At 46.5% G+C, this 24,926-nt stretch overlaps 1 protein-coding gene across 2 annotated transcripts; it reads left to right on the top strand.

The window, feature by feature from the left end:
* Positions 1-46: 46 nt before the first annotated feature.
* GAS2L2 (growth arrest specific 2 like 2) lies at positions 47-15,569 on the top strand. 2 transcript variants are annotated; one of them, XM_083588110.1, is made up of 7 exons: positions 47-63; positions 5,056-6,211; positions 6,996-7,234; positions 8,126-8,233; positions 10,298-10,394; positions 12,339-12,648; positions 13,331-15,569. In XM_083588110.1, exons 2-7 carry the CDS (start codon positions 5,854-5,856, stop codon positions 15,168-15,170), a joined length of 2,952 nt encoding a protein of 983 aa, XP_083444236.1. In that variant the 5' UTR covers positions 47-63; positions 5,056-5,853; the 3' UTR covers positions 15,171-15,569. The 2 variants fall into 2 exon arrangements, with proteins under 2 accessions (XP_083444236.1, XP_083444237.1); XM_083588111.1 differs by lacking the exon at positions 47-63 and having other exon boundaries at positions 5,068-6,211; positions 6,999-7,234.
* Positions 15,570-24,926: the final 9,357 nt, after the last annotated feature.

The raw sequence follows: 24,926 nt of genomic DNA, 5'->3' as shown, positions 1-24,926 counted from the left end.
AGAGGCTGTTCTGTCTGGCAGATACGAGGCTAAGGTTCTTCACTTCCCTGGGGAGTGAGGAAGGTGTGAGAAGCAGTCAATGTTTGCTTACTTGTCCAATGTCCAGAACAGAAATCAATCCAGCAAACAGATTCAATATATGTTGTTATGAGGTTTTTTTGCAGGGAGGGCTAGGCTGAATGCTTGGGCCCCCTTCTAATTCTTGGGATAGCCAGGATAGTTTCCTGGAGAGGCGATATCCGAGATAATGGGCCATTAAGGGAACAAAGGAAGTGGCTCTGTGCCAGAGAAAAATGGGTGGGGCCCCTCCTTCAACTGGCTTTTAGTTAGAAACACAAAAGGGCAGAGTGGAGAGTTGAGTTATGTGAGCTAGAAGCTAGAAGTGGAAACGCAACAGGCTGGGAAGTCAGAGAGGGTGATGTTTGGTTTCTGCTTGAATCCAAAGCTGTGGCTATGGAAGAAACAAGGCCTTTTGGGGTGTTGATGTTGTGAGGCCCCTCCACCGTAGCCTCAGGTTGTATATATGTGTAAATAAACCATATGCCATAAAGACACCACAGTCTCTGCTGTCCCTCATTCCAAAGGAAACACAAACCCTGGGTGAGTACCTGGAACCCCTGGAATCTCTCACCACTCTGAGATTGGGGTGGCTTGCAACAATATGCTTATTGGTTTTTGAAAACACAGCTGTAAAAAGTCAATAGGCTGTACAGATCAATAAAAGGGGGGAAAACAGTAACTGTGGCTGAGTGAAACACAGAGCTTGTTTATGACATCTTCAGTATTAAGAAATAAATATAGAACAATGGGTCAGAGTTTTCAGCGTAGTGAAACCGTACTGAGGGCCATTAAAAATGCAATGGATATTCGCTAGTGGTGTAGTTTTCAGTCTGCAAACATTTTCCTCTATTTGTGCATCCCCTTTGCATTCAAAATTGAGATAATGACATTTGCAGTCATGTAATTTCACCATTTCCGAAGACGAATTGCAGCAGAAAAGATTCAGTGTTCCATGTAGCAACTGGAAAACACACTCTCTCTTTTTTTTAAATGATATTTTATTAAAGTTTCAAAAAAAAGATTACAAAGGTAATAAGAAAATAGAAAAAAGAAAGTAAATAATACAAAATACAGAATAGAAAAAAAGAAGAAAAAAGAAAAAAAAAGAACGGTTAAAAATAAGTCCATCTTTCAATGTCTTGCCTTTCATTTACTTGTTTCCCTGACCTCCTCACACCTCCCTTTTTTGTATTCCATTTCAAATGGTTAATTCAGCAAATCCTTTCCCTCTTTGTTTTTATCTTAGTTCTTTATCTTAACATATTATAACCTTATATTTTCATCTATTAACAAGTCATTTTTACATACTCCTTTTTAACATTGTTGCTAAAACCGCTTCATTTCATTCCGACATCCTTTTAACATTCATTAATTTTGCAGTGTTTCTGTAAATAGTCCTTAAATTTCTTCCAATCTTCTTCCACCGACTCTTCTCCCTGGTCTCGGATTCTGCCAGTCATTTCCGCCAATTCCATATAGTCCATCACTTTCATCTGCCATTCTTCCAGAGTGGGTAAATCTTGTGTCTTCCAATACTTTGCAATAAGTATTCTTGCTGCTGTTGTGGCGTACATAAAAAAAGTTCTATCCTTCTTTAACACCAATTGGCCGACCATGCCCAGGAGAAAGGCCTCTGGTTTCTTCAAGAAGGTATATTTAAATACCTTTTTCATTTCATTATAGATCATCTCCCAGAAAGCCTTAATCCTTGGGCACGTCCACCAAAGGTGAAAGAATGTACCTTCATTATCTTTACATTTCCAACATTTATTATCGGGCAAATGATAGATTTTTGCAAGCTTGACTGGTGTCATGTACCACCTGAAGATCATTTTCATTATATTCTCTCTTAAGGCATTACATGCCGTGAATTTCATACCGGTGGTCCACAACTGTTCCCAGTCAGCAAACATAATGTTATGTCCAACATCTTGTGCCCATTTAATCATAGCAGATTTAACCGTTTCATCCTGAGTATTCCATTTCAACAGCAAGTTATACATTCTTGAAAGTATCTTAGTTTTGGGATCTAACAGTTCTGTTTCCAATTTTGATTTTTCCACCTGGAAGCCAATTTTTTTGTCCAAATTGTAGGCCTCCCTTATTTGATAATAACGAAGCCAGTCTCGCACTTTATCTTTTAGTTTCTCAAAACTCTGCAATTTCAATTTGTCTCCTTCTTGTTCCAGAATTTCCCAATATTTCGGCCATTTGGCCTCCATATTGAGCTTTTTCTGGGCCTTCGCTTCCATCGGTGACAACCACCTTGGGGTTTTATTTTCAAGTAGGTCCTTATATCTTATCCAGACATTAAACAATGCTTTCCTGACAATATGGTTTTTAAATGCTTTGTGTGCTTTAACCTTGTCATACCACAAATATGCATGCCACCCAAAAACGTTATTAAAACCTTCTAAATCCAAAATGTCTGTGTTCTCAAGAAGCAGCCATTCTTTCAACCAGCAGAATGCTGCTGATTCATAATAGAGTTTAAGGTCTGGCAGGGCAAATCCACCTCTTTCCTTTACATCAGTTAGTATTTTAAATTTTATTCTGGGCTTCTTGCCCTGCCAAACAAATCTAGAAATGTCTCTCTGCCACTTCTTGAAACAGTCCATTTTGTCCAAAATTTGCAATGATTGAAACAAAAATAACATTCTTGGCAATACATTCATCTTTATAACAGCAATTCGACCTAACAAGGAAAGCTTCAAATTTGACCATATTTCTAGATCCTTTTTCACTTCTGACCAACATTTCTCATAATTGTCTTTAAATAAATTTAAGTTCTTAGCGGTCATATTAACCCCCAGGTATTTTACTTTCTTAACCAATGTTAAACCTGTCTCCTTCTGAAACCTCTCTTTCTCAATCGGTGTTAAGTTTTTCTCAAGAACCCTAGTTTTTAACTTGTTCAACTTAAATCCTGCCACATGACCAAATTCTTAAATCAATTCTAATACTCTTTTAGTACTAGATTCTGGCTCCTGTAACGTCAGAACTAAGTCATCTGCAAAAGCTTTCAATTTGTACTGTTTGGCTCCGACCTGTATACCTTTAATCAAACAGTCCCTTCTGATCATATTTAGCAAAACCTCCAGGACCGAAATAAAGAGCAATGGGGAAATTGGGCAGCCTTGTTGTGTCCCTTTCTCTATCTTAAATTCCTCTGTCCCCACATTGTTAACAATTAGTTTGGCAACTGGAAAACACTCTCCCTACATCCCTACTCTCAGGTAATAGCTGCTGTGTTTCTGAAGAGAAGAGTGTGTCACTCAGACCTCCTCTGTCCCAGAAGCCCCTTGCCTGAGTTTCAGATACACACACACACACACACACACACACACACACACAATATGAAGTTGTCCAGCGGCCTTGGATTGCACTTTGCACAAGCCCAGTGGCACACTTTATTACAACAGGCAGTTCCAGGTCTTTCAGCTGAAAGCAGGATCATGGGCCCAAGATACTTTGTTCCTTGGGGCAAAACACAAAATGGTGCCCCCAGTCACAGAAGACAGTGGGGTAGGTTGGCATCACTTCATCTCTGGCAGGTTGCATCGCTGCTTCTTACTGGGAAGTAGAGGAGATGGGACCAAGCAGCAGGAATGTCAAGAGTGCAGTGGAGGCTGGTCCGTTAGGGCAACTGGAGCACTGCCTCACCAACCTTAGTTTGCCCTCAGCCAGCCCTCCCCCTGCCCGCCATCTTACTGACAACCAGCCCAAGGAGTGGCCCTGTCTGTCAGCTTCCTTCTCCTAAGTCTCAGTGTTGCCCCTTGTAGAACTCAGCAGGGAGGAGTTGGGAGAAAAGTACAGTGGTACCTCAGTTTATGAACAGTCCTGTTTACGAACTATTCAGTTTATGAACTCCGCAAAACCGGAAGTAGTGTTCTGGTTTGCGAACTTTACCTCGGTCTACGAATGGAAGCCGAACAGTGAAAGGGCACCGGCGGCGGGAGGCCTCATTAGGGCAAGTGCGCCTCTGTTTAAGAACAGATTTGGTTTAAGAACGGACTTCAGGAATGGATTAAGTTCATAAACCGAGGTAAAGGTAAAGAGACCCCTGACCATTAGGTCCAGTCGTGAATGACTCTGGGGTTGTGGAGCTCATCTCGCTTTATTGGCCAAGGGAGCCGGCGTACAGCTTCCGGGTCATGTGGCCAGCACGACTAAGCCGCTTCTGGTGAACCAGAGCAGCGCATGGAAACGCCGTTTACCTTCCCGCCAGAGTGGTACCTATTTATCTACTTTTGACGTGCTTTTGAACTGCTAGGTTGGCAGGAGCAGGGACTGAGCAACGGGAGCTCACCCCGTCGCGGGGATTCGAACCACAAACCTTCTGATCGACAAGTCCTAGGCTCTGTGGTTTAACCCACAGCGCCACCCACGTGCCATAAACCAAGGTACCACTGTACAATTTGCAGGCTCCTCCTGTCTTTGGCTCTGGCGCCACCTACTGTTGGGCTCCCTGCCTTCTGTCCTACCGGTCCCAAATGCACACCAGCCACCAGTTGGAGCAGTGCACAGGGAGAGCCCATCTGATTCTGGAGGCAGAGCAATAGCCATCATGGCTAGTAGCCATCAATAGTCCTCTTCCTGAATTTGTCCAATCTTCTTTTAGTCTAGGTGGCTGGCCATCACTGCTTCCTGTGGGAGCGAGTTCCACAGTTCAACTATGCACTGAGTGAAAAAGTCCTTTATTTTCTCTGTCCTGAATCTCCCAACATTCAGCTTCCTTGATGTCCTTGAATTCTAGTGTTATGAGAGGGAGAAAACCTTTTTGCTGTCAGCTTTCGCCACACTGTGCATAATTTTACAAACTTCTATTATGTGACTTCTGACTCTTACGCATGGGTGTAGCCAAGGGGGGCAGCTGCCCCCTCAATCAATTGAAAAAATGCATAGCAAACTGAGGTTCTGCCCCCCCCCAACAAAAACCCTGGCTACATCCAAGCTCTTGCACCAACTAACCTGTCCTTTCTCCATGGTTTCCAGTGAGTGGACATCTGTCTTGCCACCCCCCACCCGCCCCCCGTCAAGCTTTGTGCTTGCAGTATCTCATCTGCTTGGGTGGATCAGTGTTGCGAAAAGGAGCGAGGGTTGTTTGCTCCAGCTGAGGCAAAGCGACATCCGATCTAGCAGGGCGAACGGGGAGTGTTTTGTCGAGAGTTGTCTGTCACCAAGGAGAAGAGAACAGGACTTGGAAGAAGGAAGCACAACAGACCAGGGACCTGGCCCTGCGAAAGAGATTCTCCCTCTTTTTACGGATCTTGCACCAGAAGTTCTGCAAATCCCCGAAGGACGTGTGTGTGTGTGAATATGTTCGAGGGCGTAAGATAGGAGGATATCAGATGCTCGTGGTGTAAGGGGAATCCAATAGTTGCCTCGTGGAGCAGTGGTGGACCAACGAGGGACGCTCTGCTCTTGCCAGAAACGAGTTTTGAAACAAGGACAAGCTGATGATGGGCCACCATCAATGGTGAGGACCATGAGGTCATGAGATGGGAGATCCTAGGAAGTCATTTCAGGAGAAGCTCCCGCCTCACCAACATTTTGACAAGACGATCCAGCCATGCTGCTGTAGGGGATCAAATGTATCTCTGGTTTCTGTGAGAACTGATGGAGGATGGAGCCAAAGTCTGCCTTGAAAATATAACTTTGAGGTGGATTTGTTTTGCTGTCACAGGTGGTTGGGAGTGGTTCAAGGGATGGGTTGATGAATGGCAAGGAGAGAGTTTTTGAGGTTGCTGGGCAGATTTTGTACTGAGTCCCCACCACCACCAGCGCTTGAAGATGTCCGGAATCCAGGAGGCTCGTATGAGGAGCATCCGCCCATACAAGACTGGGGAGCAATACCTCTATGCCATGAAAGAGGACTTGGCCGAGTGGCTGAAGGAACTCTATGATGTGGACATCAACGTGGAGTTCTTCTTGGAAGCCCTGGAGACAGGGGTCTTGCTCTGTCACCATGCCAACAGCATCACCCAAGTGGCTTGGGACTTTGAGCAGAGGTACCCGGGTCTGAGCCACAAGCTGCAGCTGCCCACCTGCGAAGTGACTTGCAACGACTTTGCTCAGCCAGGGACCTTCCAAGCCAGGGACAACGTGTCCAACTTCATCCAGTGGTGCCGGAAGGAGATGGGCATTAAAGGTACGCAGCTCAGAACTGGGTGAGGAAGGGTTGCCAAATCTTGGTCCTCCAGTTCTGCCCTCTGGAGTGGCAAAGAACAAGATTGGGAGGGCTCCATCATGCAGAAGATGGACCAGATTTGTTCTCCGTTAGGGCAAAAAGTAGCAGCATATAGTTAAACCGTGGAACTCCCTTCTGCAGGAGGCTGGGATGGCCACCAACCTAGATGGCTTTGAAAGAAGGTTGGACAAATTCATGGAGGAGGAGAGGGCTACTGATGGCCGCTGTGCTCTGCCTCCATAGCTGGAGACAGCAATATTTGTGAATACCAGTTGCTGGAAACCGCAGGAGGGGAGAGGGTTCTTGTGCTCAGGTCCCACCGGCATCTGGTTGGCCACTATGAGAACAGGATGCTGGGCTAGATGGGCCAATGGCCTGATCCAGGAAGCTACTTTATGCTCCTGTGGGTGGTCAGCATCAAGCATGTTGTTGGCTATGTCCAACTCCCCACAGGGAAAGAGTCTGTTGGTGGGGAAAGGCATAATCCCCCAAGATGAGAGATGGGATCAGGATGTTTGCCTTGCCTTGGATGAGAGATGGGAGTGAAAACTCTTGATTTTGGGGGACTTCTCCAATGCAATCGCTTTTTGATTGATGGAGAACAGTGAAAACCAGAGGAGAAAAGTTCGAAACAGCACTAGCTGATAACCCTGACTTGGTTTCTCTGTGGTGTTTCCCCACCAATTGCCCCTCAGTCCACACTGCCTAGCGGTCCCCTACTTTCACCCCACCTGCTTTGTTCCAGAAGTCCTGATGTTTGAGACGGAAGACCTGGTCTTGCGCAAGAATGAGAAGAACTTTGTCCTCTGTCTCCTGGAGGTGGCCCGCCGAGCCGCCCGCTTTGGCATGAGTCCCCCCACCCTCATCCAGATGGAGGAGGAGATCGAGGAGGAGATCCGCGAGGACCTGAACCTGCCGCCGGAAGAGACCCCCCTCCCAAGGGCCCAGAGGAAGCCGGCCAATTTCAAGAACCTCGACCAGATGGTATTTGAGCAGGCAGATTCGCGCTCCAGGGCAAACACAGGGTCCCTAAGCTGAACGGGTCAAGGGCTCTCCTTCACTGGAGGTTTTTAAGCAGAGGCTGGGTGGCCATCTACCAGGGATTCTGTAGCTGTGATTCTTGCATTGCACGGGGTTGGACTAGATGACCCTTAGGGATGCCCTCCAGCTCTACACGTCTATGATTCTATGACACATTTGTGTCTGGCAAAAGCAGCAAAGGAAGGGGATAGGGCAGGGCTGGTGAGGGGTGCGGCTTGGGGGCAACTCCGGAGGTCCACATCAAGAATCCTAGAGGGCCACCTGTCATCGTTATCGTCTTCATCCCCCTCATAAAATTTATATACTGCTTGATTGTTAAAAAAAAAGAACCTCAAAGCAAAAAAGATAGAACAATAAGATTATCAACAAGGAAAAATTACAATAACTTAAGACTTTCAAAAAGTAAAAATAACAATAGACTACAAAGAATTGGAAACTCACACCAACCTTCTAAATATCTGGGCAGGCTTGTCTAAACAAAAATGTTTTTAGCAGGTGCTGAAAAGCAAACAGCGAAGATGTCAATAGGCAGGGAGTTCCAATGTGCTATTCATTTATACATCTGCATCTCACATTCACTCCATGAAGCTCATGAATACTGTTCTCCCCAGTTTCATACTCACAATGACCCTGTGAGGTTGGCCAGGCCTACGGGCGATTGGTGGTTGGTCTCACAGTCACCCAGCGAGCATCAGGGCCAAGTGGGGAAGGCAAACCCTGATCTCACAGCTCCTAGTCTAAAACTCTAACCACTACTCCACACTTCCTCTCACTCATATTCAGGTTGTTGTTGCTGAACTCATTACTATTCTTATCCTCCTGCTTTCTGCAAAGGTCCAGTGTCTCGTCAGCCGTTGCACCTGCCCGGTCCAGTTCTCCATGATCAAAGTCTCGGAAGGGAAATACCGCGTGGGCGATTCAAACTTGCTGATCTTCGTCAGGGTGAGTTGGCCTGGTGGTGGGCGGGGCCAGAGGCAAAAGTGGGCGGAGCAATGGATGTGGATTTTACTTTTGTATAGTAAACTGGTTTCTGAGCACGCTCACACACTTGGGCTGGAGGAAGCTGTCCATTTCTGTCCTCTCAGTTCCAATTTTTTCCATCCTGAAATTCAGCTCTCCACTTTGGGGCCACGTTTTTAAATCCTCTTGAAAAATTCATCAGCGTTTTGCTGCGAATTTTTCCTAATGCACTATTTTTTGTCAGGACTTTTGACTACTAGAATAGCTAATGGCAGCTGGAATTGGGATGATGGCAGTTGGAATGTTGCCATGTTGGGTTTGTTGGTGGAGGGGACACAGGCCCCCCAATCGTAGGGATGGAAGGACCTGTCCATTTCAGTTTTCTCACTTTCCTATTTTCCCCAACATCTCTGCCATTTAAAAATTATAATGACAATTCTTCAGCATCTTAAGGCAAATCTCTCCCAACGCACAAATTTTTGTATGCAGTTTGGACTAATATACACATTTTTGCACCTCAGCTTTCCCTAATATAATGTGTTTTTGTAAGTTATTTTCACTAACATGCTCGTTTTCATGCACGCTCCCTGCTAATATATGGATTTTTGCAAAGACTGATTGGTGGGCGAACTGGATTGCAAAATTCAGATGAGTGCATTTGAAGGATGGCTGTCTCTCTGGTTCTCATACTGTTTTAGAATGTTCAAATTCAATAAGTTCACATTTGAACAGGAACAGATTTCTCCCACATCCTTCACACACACACACACACACACACACACACACACTCAGAGTCACGATCACGCTCCCTCTTACATCCAGGAAAGCAGGAAGTATGATCAGAGGTCGAAGACATATCTCAGCCAAGCAAAAGCACACAAGGAGGGCAAGAAGCAAGGGGTGTGGCTTGGGGAGAGGGGGGTGGCCTTGGAAGAGTCGAAAGGGCCAGATAGAGGAGCTTTAGGGCCACATTCCGGCCACGGACCCAAGGTTTCTCACCTCTTTTCTTCAACAACTGACAGCAGATTTCCAGAATGTCAAAGGAGGGTCTCTCCCAGCCCTACCAAGTATAAGGATCCAGCTCAAGCCATAAGCAGGTAGCCTATAGAGAAGAGAGAGTTACCTGTAGGTAGGACATAGTGTAGCAAGGAATATCATGTGCATCTAACACAGTGGTTCCCAAAGTGGGCAGTGCTGCCCCTAGGGGCAGGGGGTGGAATTACCTATGGGAGCAAGAGGCAAGCAGGCGGTGGAGGCATAAAAGACTATGAAGCTGGTTTATGGGATCAAGTCCATTGTTGAATCAATGAAACCAAATAGTTTCAATTGGATTTTGCATAAATGTGCAATTAATTGTTACTGTTTAGAGTTTTATTGTGTTTTTATCTTACCCAGTGGGTTGTGCAAACCACTGTTCTGAATAAGGGGAAGGATCAATGGGGATGAATTTATGGAGCCAAGGGGACAGGGCCCTCCAAAGGTTTGGGAATCACTGGTCTAACTTTCTGTGTGTGTCTGCCTATGGCACATAAACAGACTTGTGAAACAATTAGTGTTATCTATCAATCTCTTGGGACGCGGGTGGCACTGTGGGTTAAACCACAGAGCTTAGGACTTGCCAATCAGAAGGTCGGTGGTTCGAATCCCCACGACGGGGTGAGCTCCTGTTGCTCGGTCCCTGCTCCTGCCAACCTAGCAGTTCGAAAGCACGTCAAAGTGCAAGTAGATAAATAGGTACTGCTCTGGCTGGAAGGTAAACGGCGTTTCCGTGTGCTGCTCTGGTTTGCTCCCTCGGCCAGTAAAGCAGGATGAGTGCCGCAACCCCAGAGTCATCAGCGACTGGACTTAAGGGTCAGGATGGGGCCCTTTACCTTTACCTTTATCAATCTTTTAGTCACCTAGCACAGGACTGTCTCCAGGTTTTAAAACTGCGTCATTGCCAGGCAGGCGTCACTTGGGACAGCATTCCCCAGGACTGCATGTATTGTTGTGGCTCACGGTCAGGAAAGGGCATGTGGTGCTCACCTGCGCTCCTTTTTGCTCCAGATCCTACGGAATCACGTGATGGTCCGAGTGGGCGGTGGCTGGGACACCCTAGAGCACTACCTCGACAAGCATGACCCCTGCCGGTGCACCTCGCTCTGTAAGTCCCCCGTGCTCTTGTTGGATGTAAAGAGAAGGCCATCTCTGTGCTCATCGCTCTAAGTGTTTCATTCCTGTGTTTTTGCTTAATTAGTCCAGCAGATCTCGAAACTGACTGCTGTTGTATGTCAGGGCTTTGACCCAGGCCACATTCAAACCGTATCTTTAAAGTGCTATGACGCTGCTTTAAACACTCATGGCTTCCCCCAGAGAATTCTGGGGGCTGTAGTTTGTTAAGGGGGCTGAGAGTTGTTAGGAGACACCCCTACAGAGCTACAATTCCTGGGGTTCCCTTTGAAGAGGGATTAATATTTGTTGGAAGCCTCCCAAAGTGGCTGGGGCAACCCAGTCAGATGGATGGCATATAACTAAGATATATTATTATTATTATTATTATTATTATTATTATTATTATTATATTCCTTCTGCTGAGTTGGGCCCTTCACGTCTGTCCTAAAGCCCTGACCTGATGGTACCACTGTACAGTGGTACCTCGGGTTACATATGCTTCAGGTTACATACGCTTCAGGTTACAGATGCCGCTAACCCAGAAATAGTGCTTCAGGTTAAGAACTTTGCTACAGGATGAGAACAGAAATTGTGCTCTGGCAGCGCGGCAGCAGCAGGAGGCCCCATTAGCTAAAGTGGTGCTTCAGGTTAAGAACAGTTTCAGGTTAAGAACGGACCTCCGGAACGAATTAAGTACTTAACCCGAGGTACCACTGTACATGCTAATAACAGGGATGGGGAACAATGTTCTAGCCCAAGGTCTGCATTCTCCCATAAGTATCCTTCCAGGAGGTACATGGTAGGGGTGGGCAGGGCCAGAGGCAAAAGTGGGCGGAGCAGCAAAGATAAATTTTACCTTTGTACAGCAGGCTAGTTTATACACACATACACACACACATACCTCTCTGTCCTCGATCCAGGCAACCCAGAAGCATTACCCAGGCAAAACCAGGATGTGAAGCAGGACCAGTAGAGGATGCAGCTGAGGAAGATTGTAGCCTGGGGAGAGTCCCAGGGGCTGGCAGGGCTGCATTCTTCTCCTGGGCCTGAGGTTCCTGCCCTCTGTGCTACGAAAGAGAGCAGGGCATCTGCAGCTTGTGTAAAAGCCGTTGCCATGACTTTTGTAATGACACTGATGTCCACTAGAGGGCAGGCCAGTGCTGCAGATAACAAATACAGTCCTTAGACCTGCACTTAACCCAAGCAAATTGATGGAATCTCCCTAAATTTGGGGAAGAAAATGTACTTCATAAAATCATAGAATTGTAGCATTGGAAGGGACCCTGAGGGTCATCTAGTCCAACTCCCTGTAATGCAGCAATCTCAACTAAAGCATCCATGACAGAGGGCCATCCAACCTGTTTTAAAAGTTATTTTTTATTTATTTCTATAAGATTTATATACTGCCCTTTACCATAAGATCTCAGGGTGGTTCACACTTCTAATGAAGGAGAGCCCACAACCTTCCGAGGGAACCCATTCCACTTTCGAACAGCTCCTGCTGCCAGAAGGTTCCTGCTAATTAACGTTTAGTCGGAATCTCCTTTCATGTTATGTGAGCAATGAATTATTGGGGTGGCAGCGAACTGATCAGATGAGCAGGAAATGTCCGTGGGATCCAGGATGCAACATATTGCAGAGGATTTTTGCAATATTAACCGTTCTAGACTTCTGGGCTTGCTTTTGCAACACTGGTATAATTTTCCTTGCAGAATCAACACAGAAGTAGACCTATCCTTTAGTCCTTCTAGGAACCTCAGGCCTGGGGGATGAATGTGCCCAGGAGAGGCCAAGCCAGATCTGTGAGCTACTCAGCTATTGCACATCTCTGACAAAATAAGATTCTAGACCTTGAAAGCATATACTGTGATAACTGTGTTAGAAGTTGAGGTGCTGCAGGATTCTCTCTTGTTGATTTCCCCAATCCTTTCTGCAGCTCACAAACAAGCCTTGAGGGCAGGCAGCCCGCAGAAGATGCAAGCCACGATGGTCCAACACGAAATCACAGCCCGCTTAACGCCCAGGAAAGACAACCCCAAGCCCCAGCCTGCATTGATTGTCTCCCGATCCCAAAGCCCGCTGCCCCCAGTGGAGTGGAGGACCTATACTCCTAACAGCCCTGGGTGGAAGACTCTGCAGCGCTCACCTCCGAGCAACGGTGGTGGGGGTGGCAGCAGCAGTAGGAAAACCACAGCTTTGCTTATCTCCCCGGAGGTCTCAGAACATCGGAGAGTCCCTTCCGTCAGGTGATGACAGATAATGTGTGGGGAGATAGGAAGGATTTGTTTTCTGCCAAGAGCTCAAAGTTTTCACTTCTGACCAAACTAGATTTATGGCCCAGAGGAACTGGAACAATGTTATGGTAAAGAATTTGAGCTACAAACTAGATTATATATATCTCCATTGGACCTACAAGGAATTCGCAGTTGGAGGCAACAGTGCTTCTGAATTCCAGTTGCTGCCTTCAGATGTCTTCTAAAAGTCAGATAGTTGTTTATTTCCTTGACATCTGATGGGAGGGCGTTCCACAGGGTGGGCACCACTACCGAGAAGGCCCTCTGCCTTCTTGCAGGGAGGGAATCACCAGAAGGCCCTCAGAGCTGGACCTCAGTGTCCGGGCTGAACAATGGGGGCAGAGATGCTCCTTCAGGTATACTGGGCTGAGGCCGTTTAGGGCTTTAAAGGTCAGCACCAACACTTTGAATTGTGCTCAGAAACGTACTGGAAGCCAACGCAGGTCTTTCAGGACCGGTGTTATATGGTCTCAGTGGCCACTCCCAGTCACCAGTTTAGCCGCCACACTCTGGATTAGTTGTGGTTTCCGGGTCACCTTCAAAGGTAGCCCCACGTAGAGTAATCCAAGCAGGAGATAACTAGTGCATGCACCACTATGTGTTATGCTTATATTATTGTGTTCTCCTCTTTCAGGGCGAGGTCAGTGACTCCAACCAGGAGGCTGCCGGCCCCCGAAGAGAGACCCGCATCTAAGCCAACTCTCTCTATGCGGAGCAGAAGAGAGGCATGCCCTGTCCTGTCCCAGCTGAACGGAAGCACAGAGAACACCTCGCCCATTCGGAAATCTGTCTCAGAGGCACATCGCGGAAGATCTCCTGCCAGAATCCCAACGCCGACACCTCACAAAGAGAAACCGGAGAGGCCAGCGTCGTCCAGAGTGGCTGCACCGAGGGCTCCAGTGACCCGGCCTCCAGGAAGGTCCCAGCCTGAAATGAACGGCCCGCAGACCCGCTCTTCCAGTCCAGCCAAGCACTTCCAGGCCCCAATAAAAAGCCCTGCAAGGCTGCAAGGTGGAGTCACCGTACACAGCTGGAGTAAGGACTCGATAGCGTGGCGATCAACCTCCTCAGTAAAACACGCAGGTGTGACTCAGAAAGAAGACAGCAGTGCCAAGACCTCCGGAAGAGTTGCCCCAACATCATACAGGCCGCCAACAATTGGTAGCAGCTACCAAGAGGCGTTCTGTTTCAGAAATGGGGGTAACACCCTGGACAAAAACCAAGGCAACCTGCCCAGGAAAGAGCTTTTCAAGGGCAGGGCGCCTCTTCTGAGAGAACAGGGCAAGGCTGTCAGCCTGGAAGCATCAGCCAGCAGGTTCTCCAACAGCTCAGGGGGTGGAATCGGTCAGAAAATGAAGGATGGTGGGACCTTAGCTGGGCAAGAGGGTGTTCCAGGAAGACCTTGTAAAGATGGCCAGATGAGTCAAGGAGATACCAAGGAAGTGGGCAGGGGAACAGAATGTGTTTACACACCACTGCCTATTGACCCGGTGGAAGAACAAGCTCTGTACAGGAGCCTAGAGGATGAGATTTTGGCCAACATCAAGGAGCTGGAGGAAGTCTCTGAAGGCAACCCCATTTCTCGAGGGAGTCGGCTAGGAGGGTTTGGAGTGGACTGTTGCCAAGGAAGAGACGCCATGGCCTTGACCTGTAATGGTCCTAGGGTCTCCACACCCACCTGGTCCTCTTTGCCTATCACCCCAAGGACCTCAGTCTCTGAGGGAAGTGTGCCTCGGAGCGGCGTCTATGTCCCTGAGAGGGAGATAAGGTGGCACCCCGCAGGACTACATTACGACAGCGTTATTCAAGAGCTCTCCAAGACACTGCACCGGGAGCACACAGGGACTGAGGGAAGTCCCCCCCAGTCAAGTCCATCTATGGTGAATGGAAACCAGGCTGGAAAAACGTTCCTAGACAGAGAATGTGCTGTTCCCAAGGAGAACTGTGTGGCCCCTGAAGCAGAAGGTAGAGAACCATACCACACAGCTTGTGTGGAAGTCGACGGAAACGCCAGCGCCTCTCAAGCGATGCCAGGCAGACCTCCTGATTCTCCAGAGCACCCTCCAGCTCCCGAGGACACAAAACTACCTCAGAGTAAGCCGAGGCGGTCTCTGAAGAAACCGGAGCGGGTGCCCTCCATTTATAAGCTGAAGCTGCGCCCTAAAATCCGGCCACGCAGAGACAACAGGCCCGAAAAGAGGCCTTCAAGGATCCCCACTCCAATCGCGTACAGGCATGCCCAAAGAGGATCCAGCGTCAAGGCCCAGGCGAAGAAGGCCCACAGCGTCAAATCCCAAATCTGGAGTGGCCAGGCTGGCGTGAGGCAAAATGGCTCGGGGGACACCGAGTCCAAAGACCAGGCTGCACTTTCTGACTACAGCCCTTCCGCCACACAAGACGGGGGTCCTGGGAGGAAAACAAGTGTGACAGAGGGGGAAACGGAGGCGTCAGGCGTGGAGGAATCCTGGGTGTGACGTTTCCTTAAAGATGCAATTGCAGTCTCGGAATTGCAATTGCGGTCTTTTGTTGTGCCTAGCCCCCATCGCCAAGCTTTGTATCTGGTGGTCTCAGTTTTGGGCCAGAAAAGTGAATTAATGAGATTTGTACCATATGCATGTGCTAACTATGCAGTGTGTTGAACCAGGGGTGGGGGGGGACCCTTCTCTCCTACTCCCCCAGCTGCCTAAACAGTTAGCAGACACCAAGTGCAGGACTTAGCTTGTAACCCTGAAAGCTAGAAGCTTGCAGCTGTACCTCTGTGGGTGTGTTGATCCCACAGGGAAACAAAAGGTTGCCAGTGGGGAGTTGTATGTTCTATAGATCATTATCTTTGTTCTTTGACTTTCTGGAAATAAACTTGGATGAATACAGGTGCTGGTGGGGGGCATTTAGTTGAGTATCAACTGTGTCTCTGCAGTTCACAAAACAAAGGTAGAATATAGCTCATTTGCTAAGGTCTGATTTCCTGGTTGTGCTATAGATAGTGACAGATTCTGTCATGCACCTGCCCCCAACATCTATCAGGCTTGTTCTTGGTTGTCACACAAGATGAGGAACCTGTGGTTCTCTGGCTGTTTTGGGACTCTCAGTCACCATGGCCAATGAGTGATGGGGATGATGGCAGCTGGAGGGCAACGATACCAGGAGGGCCACCAATTCTCCACCATGAAGAATTGAATCCTGCTCCAGGGTTTAAAATAGCAGGAGCTGATTTTGGATGCATTGTTTGCGTCCATGAGAACTAGAGCCTTCTGACTCTTTCAATAACGGAAGTTCAGACTCTCCAAATTCCGTGTAGGTTGGGAGACAGGGGACAACTAAGAACGTGCAGAATCAGCTCAGAACAGAGAGAACACACAGGCCTCCTGGCATGTTTAATAGGATTGCATTTGATTAAATATTAATGCAATAAAGTTTGAATATTTTTTTAAAGGGACCATTGCACTTGTCAGTTACCCAAATCCCCTTGCACTTATTCGCCAGGAGAACATCAGGAGGAGGGAGCATGTTTAATTCTTAATGAGCAATTAGCTGGAGCACTCCCTCTCTGTTTTATCTCCGTGCGTAAAAGCGTTAGAAACTTAACTATATATATAAAATTTTAATTCAGAGAGGGACCTGGAATATCTCCAAGGGGGCATTGCTAGGTCCGTGAAATACTTGGGGCCCTAATTTACATTTACATAAAATGTGTATGCACAAATATAGGGCAGCTTTCAGAAGATGAGCAGCCCCGTACTCAATTAGTATTATTATTATTATTTTAAAAAGTTTAAAAGAAGGAGAAAGCAGGAGACCCCATGCATAGTTTAAAGGCACAGAGCTCCCCTTGCCCTGCAAGCCATCCCTTAACAACGCCTTTGCAGCCCTGACCTTGGCTAGAACCCTGATTCTTGCTGCCTTGCAGGGGTTAGACTAGAAGACCCTTGGGGTTCCTTCCAGCTCTACAATTCTATAGAATCACAGAGTTAGAATTGACCATGAAGGTCATCTACTCTAACCCCTTGCAGTGCAGGAATCTTTTGCCCAACATGGGGCTTTACCCACTACTCTGAGTTTAAGAATCTACTGCTCTACTGATGGATCTATCCAAGACCTGTGATTCTACTTGCCTCCGATCTTCTGGGGCCCTGCAAGTTGCAGAGGTTTGCTTCCATCATTGCATCTGCTTCTTCCTTCAATGCTATGTTCTACAACTCCCATGCACTTGATCTCGCAGGAAGAAACTCCTGTGAAATTTGGTGCACACCTCCATACATGTATGTGTTTAATGGCCTGTAAAAGCTGGGGGGGGGGGGCGACACACTGTTATTATGATTATTTTATTATTGCACTTTTTATTATTATGCTCCATAAAATATGTTCTTAATGCTGTATGCCGCACTGGGATCTTTTGATAAAGGGCAGTATATAAATCGAATAAATAATAAATAATAATAATACATTTCTCCAGAGGTGGCTGGTAGGGCAGAAGGCAGAACACCCAACAGTAGGTGGCGCTAGAGGCAACTCATTCCAACAGTAAAAGGTAAAGGTAAAGGGACCCCTGACCATTAGGTCCAGTCGTGGCCGACTCTGGGGTTGCGGCGCTATCTTGCTTAACTGGCCAAGGGAGCCGACGTACAGCTTCCAGGTCATGTGGCCAGCATGACTAAGCTGGTTCTGGCGAACCAGAGCAGCGCACGCAAATGCTGTTTACCTTCCCGCCGGAGTGGTACCTATTTATCTACTTGCATTTTGACGTGCTTTCGAACTGCTAGGTGGGCAGGAGAAGGGACTGAGCAATGGGAGCTCACCCCGTTGCGGGGATTCGAACCGCCAACCTTCTGATCAGCAAGTCCTAGGCTCTGTGGTTTAACCCACAGCGCCACCCGCATCCCTACATTCCAACAGTAGGTGGTGCTAAAGAGCCTGAGCAGGGGGAAGCTGATGGGGGCGGGGCCACCCCTGGACTGGATGTATGTAAGAAAGAAGGCAGGCGAGGGTAGGCTGAAGTTGGCAATGCCCTCCCTCGCTTTGCCTTAGGGACCAGCCTCCATCTGGAATCTAGAGATGCTGGTCATCTCTTTGGCAGAAGTGTGGAGGGCAGTCAGTGGTGCCTCCAAGGTAGGACTCTTGGCCACAGGTCCAGAGTCTCCTTCAGCAGAAGGAGCAGGAGGGACCCCAAGAGAACCCTGGCTGGTTCACCCCATTTAGAAATAAGTGGAGTTCTCCAGGGTAGACAAGGTGGTGCCCTCCGTAGGTTGCTGGCTTTCAAACTCTCATCATCCCTGGCCGTTGGCCATGCAATGGGTCGAGACCCACAGGCTAGCCAGCCATCTTTTAGGACAGAGTTAGAATCATGGAATCCCTCCCAACCCTATAATTCTAAGAGTCATCTAGCCCAACCCCCTGCAACTAAAGGAGTTTTGAGGATGGGATTTGAAAACAAGAGAGAGAACAATGGCTCTTGGGTGGCCTCCCCCAACCTAATGCCCTCCAGACATTTTGGAATACAACCTCCACCAGTGTCAACAGAGGCTGATGGGAATTGGCATCTAGAGAGCACCAGGTTGGGGAAGTCTCATGGGCACAGCTGGGGGTTGGGGGGCAGATCCCACCCCCCAAATCAAGTAAAGACCTGGCTAAGGTTGACAATGATAGGGAAGCATCTCAATGGGCTGGACTTACTGAATGTGCACAGGAAAAAAACTGCATTGGAAAAGAGGATGAAAATGTTTTCATCAAATCCAAGAAAACTTGTCTCAGTTTAGATTTTCTTAAATTAAGATGAAAAAAGGCACGTTCTTTGTAATTTTGCAAAATATACTTGATAACCACATGAAAGGTACTCCCTGATGTTTTTATTTAACTTCTTAATTTCCAAAGGACTCAAGATTTTGACAGATTTTTCTGAGCACTTGGGGTCAAAATACAATAATTGAAAACAGCTGTTGTTGAGACTTTTCATTCCGAATCTGCCAGGCAGAGGGTGATGGCATATGTCCCTAGCCTGACACAAATCCTGGCCATGCCCAAGGGAAGTCTGTTTTTGGGACAAGGAACAGCAAAGGGAGAAGGAATACCTTTTTTTTGGTTTTGGTTTTCCGATGCAGGATCTAGAGATTTTCGCTCTGCCTTCAGTTCCAACTCCCTGCTCTGATTGCCTTGGTACAATCTCTGCCGAAATGCGACTTGATCTTGAAACGGGTAACTTTGAAAGCCGTGGTTCTGATTCTCCTCCGTGAGTCATCGCCACTCATTCTCCTGCTGCAAAGCCTGCTCTCTCCTCCTCCAGGAAAGATAGTGTAAACCGCTCTCAACAGGGTGGACTTTTAAAGCTACAATTTACTGATTGTTCCCAAGTGCAAAGGGATGGAGCCGCTCTGGGTGATGATGGAAGGAGAAGGAGAAGCGGCTGAGTCAGGCGCAGATGTGAGATTTTAATAGCAGACGTCATCTCAAACTCTCAAGAACAACACAAGACTCAACAGAAGAGCTCTGTTGGGTCAGACCAAAGCAGGGATGCGGTCCCCCCCCCCCCGAAAATCTGGATGCCAAGTTTATCTGTGTGGATTTGTCATATTTCCCTCTTGTTCCTTGATCTTGGCGAACAACGAGTTTCAGCTTAAAACACAAACAGTTCTGGCATATTGTATGTGTTATAGCCATTTTTATACATATAATATAGTATTCATATTATATGCATATACACTCCCAGTTTCTAAAGCAGCCAGAACATAAGAGCTGCATAGGTAAAGGGTAAAGGGACCCCTGACTATTAGGTCCAGTCGTGACCGACTCTGGGGTTGCGGCACTCATCTCACTTTACTGGCCGAGGGAGCCGGCGTACAGCTTCCGGGTCATGTGGCCAGCATGACTAAGCCACTTCTGGCGAACCAGAGCAGCACATGGAAACACTGTTTACCTTCCCGCCAGAGCGGTAACTATTTATTTACTTGCACTCTGACGTGCTTTTGAACTGCTAGGTTGGCAGGAGCAGGGACCGAGCAATGGGAGCTCACCCCGTCGTGGGGATTTGAACTGCCGACCTTCCGATCAGCAAGTCCTAGGCTCTGTGGTTTAACCCACAGCGCCACCCGCGTCCCTATGCATAGAAGGATGCATATAACTGGATAAAATACTTATGTGTTAGTACGTATAAAATTATCCTGTAGGAATATAGTACTGAGTTGTATATGGTTTTTTGTTTGTTTTGGAAATATTTTGCGTTTAATTTTGCATGTGATTATCTGGGCTTTTTAAAAAAAAGAAAACAGAACATAAGAAGAGTCTCCTGGACCAGGCCAATGCAGTTCAGCATCCTGTTTTCACAGTGGCCAACCAGATGCCTGTGGGAAGCTCCAAGGCAGGACCCCAACACAAGAGCCCTCTCCCCTTCTGTAGCTCCCAGCACCTGGTAATCTGAAACATTTACTGCTTTTGACCATGAAGGCAGGACATAGCCATCCTAGTTAGGAGCCATAGCTAGCCTCCTCCTCCTCCATGAATTTGTCCAACCTCCTTTCAAAGCCACCCAAGTTGGTGGCCCTCAGCTACCTCCTGCGGAGGAGAAAGAGCCATTGTTTAGCTATGGAGAAGGACTTCCTTTTATCTGTCCTGAAACCTCCAACAAAAGTCATAGGTCATTAGGCCCACTCCTAAGCAGGTGCTTGCAAGAAGTGGTCCGATGCAGTCACAGAGGTGGCCCAATGGGGAATCTAGTTGGAAACTGTGGGAACAGGGCTAGAAGGGATCTTCAGAGTTGCTGCTCGTCTTCTCTGCCCCTGAAGCACAGAAGACAAGCGGCAACGCCATGCAGAACACCCCGGCTTCCATCCCCACCAACATTTCTCCGATGAAAACAGGGACATCTCCTGCTGAGTTTGGCAACAGCCAGGGCATTATGGGGGTGGGGGGGCAATTCACAACCGGATGGGCCTCCCCTACTTTAGGACTTCATTTGAATAATTTTAAAAATCCTTTTGTATTTTGTAAGGTGTGTTTTTTTTCTTTTTAAATCCAAACATACACATAAGTTTCTCCATATATTTTAGCTTTAAGAATAGGATTGCATGAAATGGCACACCCTGGCTTTCAATTCTTAACAGGCCTGCTTCAATCGATGCCCCTTTTTTGGAAGTTTATAATAACACAGTACTCCTCAAACAAAAAGAGATGCTGGAGGAATGATCCAGCCACACTGTAAAAGTGCGTGTGTTTTCTGTATATCCAGTGTTTTGTATGAGCCACTATAACAGTGACCCAGGTGAGTGACAAAGGACGTGGCCATTTTCTTGACATGACAGAGGCTATTTTGAATTCCCCCATTCCACCTTGGAACAGGGCTTTCCATGAAAAACAAAATGGCGGCCTTTCTCCCCATACCCTTGCACATGAAATAGCCAGAGCTTGAGCAAAAAAGATGATTTTGAGGTGAATGAAGCATCTGACAGATTATCCTTGTCAACAATCCCTGAGATTAGAGATTGCAGTTTGCTGTGGTGATATCAAGACCCCTCAGAGACGTTCCTTGCTCAGAGACACTGAGCTGGGCTCTCCAAAAGGGCAGAGAGACGGACGCAGTGGCTGGTCTACAGAACAAAGAGGAAACATACCTGATTTTTCCTTTTAATTTGATCTCCATCTCATAACAAGGGCTGTTTTACAAGTTTTACGGTCACCTGAAAGATCTCCCAGCAAGGAACCCAGAAGCGTGAGGAAGCATCGAGGCCCCAATCCGATACTCGCTTACCTGGAAATAAGCCTCATTGAACTCCATGGGACTTACTTTTCAGAAAACTGTATAGGAATGGCACTATAAATCTTTAAAAAAAATAAAATTAACCCTGTTTCCAAATCATCAGGTTCTTTGGAAACTGAACAAAAGCATCCTGCCAGGACATACCTTTCCCCAAAATAAATTGTTTGCTCTTGCCCCCATATGTTCCCTGGAAAATGGTCACTGCAGCACAGAGATTCGTGTGGATGTTTCCTCTGTTAGGACAAGGACAATTTGTAGAATCTACCTCTCTGCAGAAAGCTCTAAAGGAAAACCCTCCAGCTGCCTCCCTGATGTCCCTGTCTGAAAACACAGAAGTCTAATGTCCAAATCAAGAGAAATAATAGTTCCACTCTATTCTGGGTCAGATCCCACCTGGAATACTATGTCCAGTTCTGGGCATCACAGTTGTAAAAGGATATTGGAAAGCTGGAAGGTGGACAGAGGAGGACACCCAAGATGATGAAGGATCTGGAAACCAAACTTTATGAGGGATGTTTAGCTCAGGGAAGAAAAGACTGAGAGGTGACTTGATAGCCATCTTCAACTTTCTGAAGGGCCGCCCCATGGAAGACAGAGCAAGCTTGTTTTCTGCTCTTCCAGAGGGGTAGGACCCAAATGAGTGGATTCAGATGACAAGGAAGGAGATTCCAGTTAAACATGAGGAAGAAACATTTCTGATGGCAAGAGCTGTTCAAGTGTGGAACGGACTTCCTTAGAAGTTGGTGGGTTCTCCTTCCTCGGAGGTTTTTAAACAGAGGTTGGATGGCCATCTGTCAATGATTCTTTAGCTGTGATTCCTGCATTACAGAGGATTGGACTAGATGGCCCTTGATTCTGTGAATCGGATCCCAGGGTTCTTTGGGGGAAGCCTTGATGTTAAAGTGGAATGATTCTGCTTTAAATGTGTAGTGCAGATGGGCCTTAAAAACACATGGCATTGACCAGGGAGAAGAGTTGGCGGAAGAAGATTGGAAGAAGTTTAAAGACTATTTGCAGAAACATTGTAAAATTAATGAATCCTAAAATGATGTTGGATTGAAATGAAGTGGCTTTAGCAATAAGGTTAAAAAGAATATGTAAAAATGGACTGATAATTAGATGAAAATATAAAGTTATAATATGTTAAGATATAGAATTAAGATAAATACAAAGAGGGAAAGGATTTGCTGAATTAACTATGTGAATTGGAATACAAAAAAGGGAGGTGTGAGGAGGTCAGGAAACAAGTAATTGAAATATAAGATACGAAAAGATTGATTTGTTTTTTAATTGTTTTTTATTTCTTCATGTATTTTGTATTTTTCTTTGCATTTTTGTATCTTTTTTCTTTTTCTTTTTCTTTTCTTATTCTGTAATTTTCTTTTGTCTGTAAAATTTCAATAAATATTTAAAAAAACAAAACACATGGCATTAACAGCAGCGATTAATTCCTGTGTAGTATTTAAGGAATTTGGAATAATGATGATGATGATGATGATGATGATGATGGAGCTATCTAAATTCCCAGCCCTTCCATCTCTCTAAACCCAGGAAGGCGGTCAAGAGGAGGGCTGGTAGGCAGGAATTTAATTGAAAATTTGTTTGTTTAGTAAGAATCCTTCCACCACCCCCATTAATCTCAGCAAAAATTTAGCTTGTACAGTAATTTTAAAAGAGAGAGCCAAGACTGTGCCTTGGTAAAGTAAGATGAAGAAAAGGTTAAAAAGGCTGATGACTTCCTCCCAATGGATTCATTCCCCTAGATTAGAAAAAAAAACTCATTTAATAACTGCTTCTGTACTGAAAGGCAGACATCAAAAACATTCCCTATAATTTGCGTCTATGGTGGTAGCAGAAACTGAGGACTTGCTATATGCTGACCTGCCCTTTGTCTTTAGGTATAATGGATTAAAAGAAAGGATTTGGGAAATATAAAATGCATTTGGAAAGTTGGTCAAAACTCCAAAAGAGAGCTTTCCTTCTCACTAGTTACATTGTTGGATGGTATCCAACCTTTTTGGGGCCCAGCAGTGTCTTTGGAGACCAACAGAAGTGTCATGGGCACCACAAAATACCCATTTCACAGAAGAAAAAAACTAATCACACACCCCCTCAAAAAAACACCAGGGAAAGCATCTACAAGATCACAAAACAAATAAAATGCAAATTAGAAAGCAATCAACACCCCCCATAGGCAACCCTCTCGCAAATAAATAACTGGGAGGGGCAGGGGGCTTTGGGGGGGGGTGTCTGAGGGCACCATATTGGGGACCTCAGGGTTATGGCAAATGCCTCAAATCATACCCTGTCTGGACTTTGCTTGGCCAAAATCCCACGCTAAATCTCACGTTTTAAAACCACTTTCATTTGCCAAACTCTTAAGATTATTGCATATGGATTCTCATAGTTAATGCCCAAAACACATAAACTGATGGGTCCTTTGGCTTTTCAAAGAATAAAAAAAATCATTTTTGAGAAAAGCTGAGAAAATAGAAGGGCTGCTTGGACAAGATGGCTTAAAAGATTTGTTGCAAAAACAATTGCAGCCCTTTAACTCAGGGAGGTGAGGAAACATTTTTGGCCTGGTGGCCAAAAATCTTTATTTCTCCGCTTCCAGACAAGCCATATTGACAGCAGGTGATTGACAGGAGGGCTGCCCCACCCACCTGTCAAAGTTGGTCCTCAGAGGGGGGACACACACAAGATCTGGGGCATGCCAGCCAGTTCTGGCACAGCCAAACCCAGCAGGATTGAATTCTAATGAGGGTTCAATCCTGCTTTCTGTGGGTTTTTCCCAAAGCAGGATTGCACACCCCATGCATCAGTTGAGAATCTTTTTGGCTTGGGGTAGTGGGCAAGGAGATCGTGCTTAACTTGTTAAATGTCTTCCGATATTTTGTTTTAATTCAAAACTCTCCCCAGCTTATCTTCCACCCACCAGGGAAAGGATGTCAGGAAGAAGGCTTTTAACTGATCCATGAAACAAATTCATCAATGAAGCATTGCAATTCAAGCTGTGGCCCACCCCCACCCCCAGTGTTGCTGGACCCTGGCTCACAGCATCTCCAGTGAACGATCAGAGATGATGGGAATCGGAGTCTAGACACACCTGGAGGGCCACACCTGCCCCATCCCTAAAATACAGCTCATCAGCATGACAGCCACTCTCAGCCTTTCAGAGAAAAAGTGTAATATTGCACAATCACTGATAAATCGCATAACCAGAGAATTATAGTCAACTTGGGGCATGCTCTGGTCTGACCCAAGAAGAAGCCTACACCACACAAACAATGCCAACTTTTGCAATGCTGACACAGATTTACTTGGGAGTGAGCCCCACTGATCTCGGTGGGACTTACACCCCCCCCCCCGAGTAAAAATGCACAGACCTGCACTCTGAACTGAATGATGCTGCGTGAATTTATGTCTATTGCATAATTTTGTTTTAAACATGTGGAGGGGCTTATAACTGCTGAGCATTACAAAC

Source organism: Podarcis filfolensis (genome assembly GCF_964270895.1).
Source record: "Podarcis filfolensis genome assembly, chromosome: 15".
Taxonomy (NCBI): Eukaryota; Metazoa; Chordata; class Lepidosauria; order Squamata; family Lacertidae; genus Podarcis; species Podarcis filfolensis.
The sequence above is the reverse complement of the archived record's forward strand: the minus strand, read 5'-3'. Positions and strand labels throughout refer to the sequence as shown.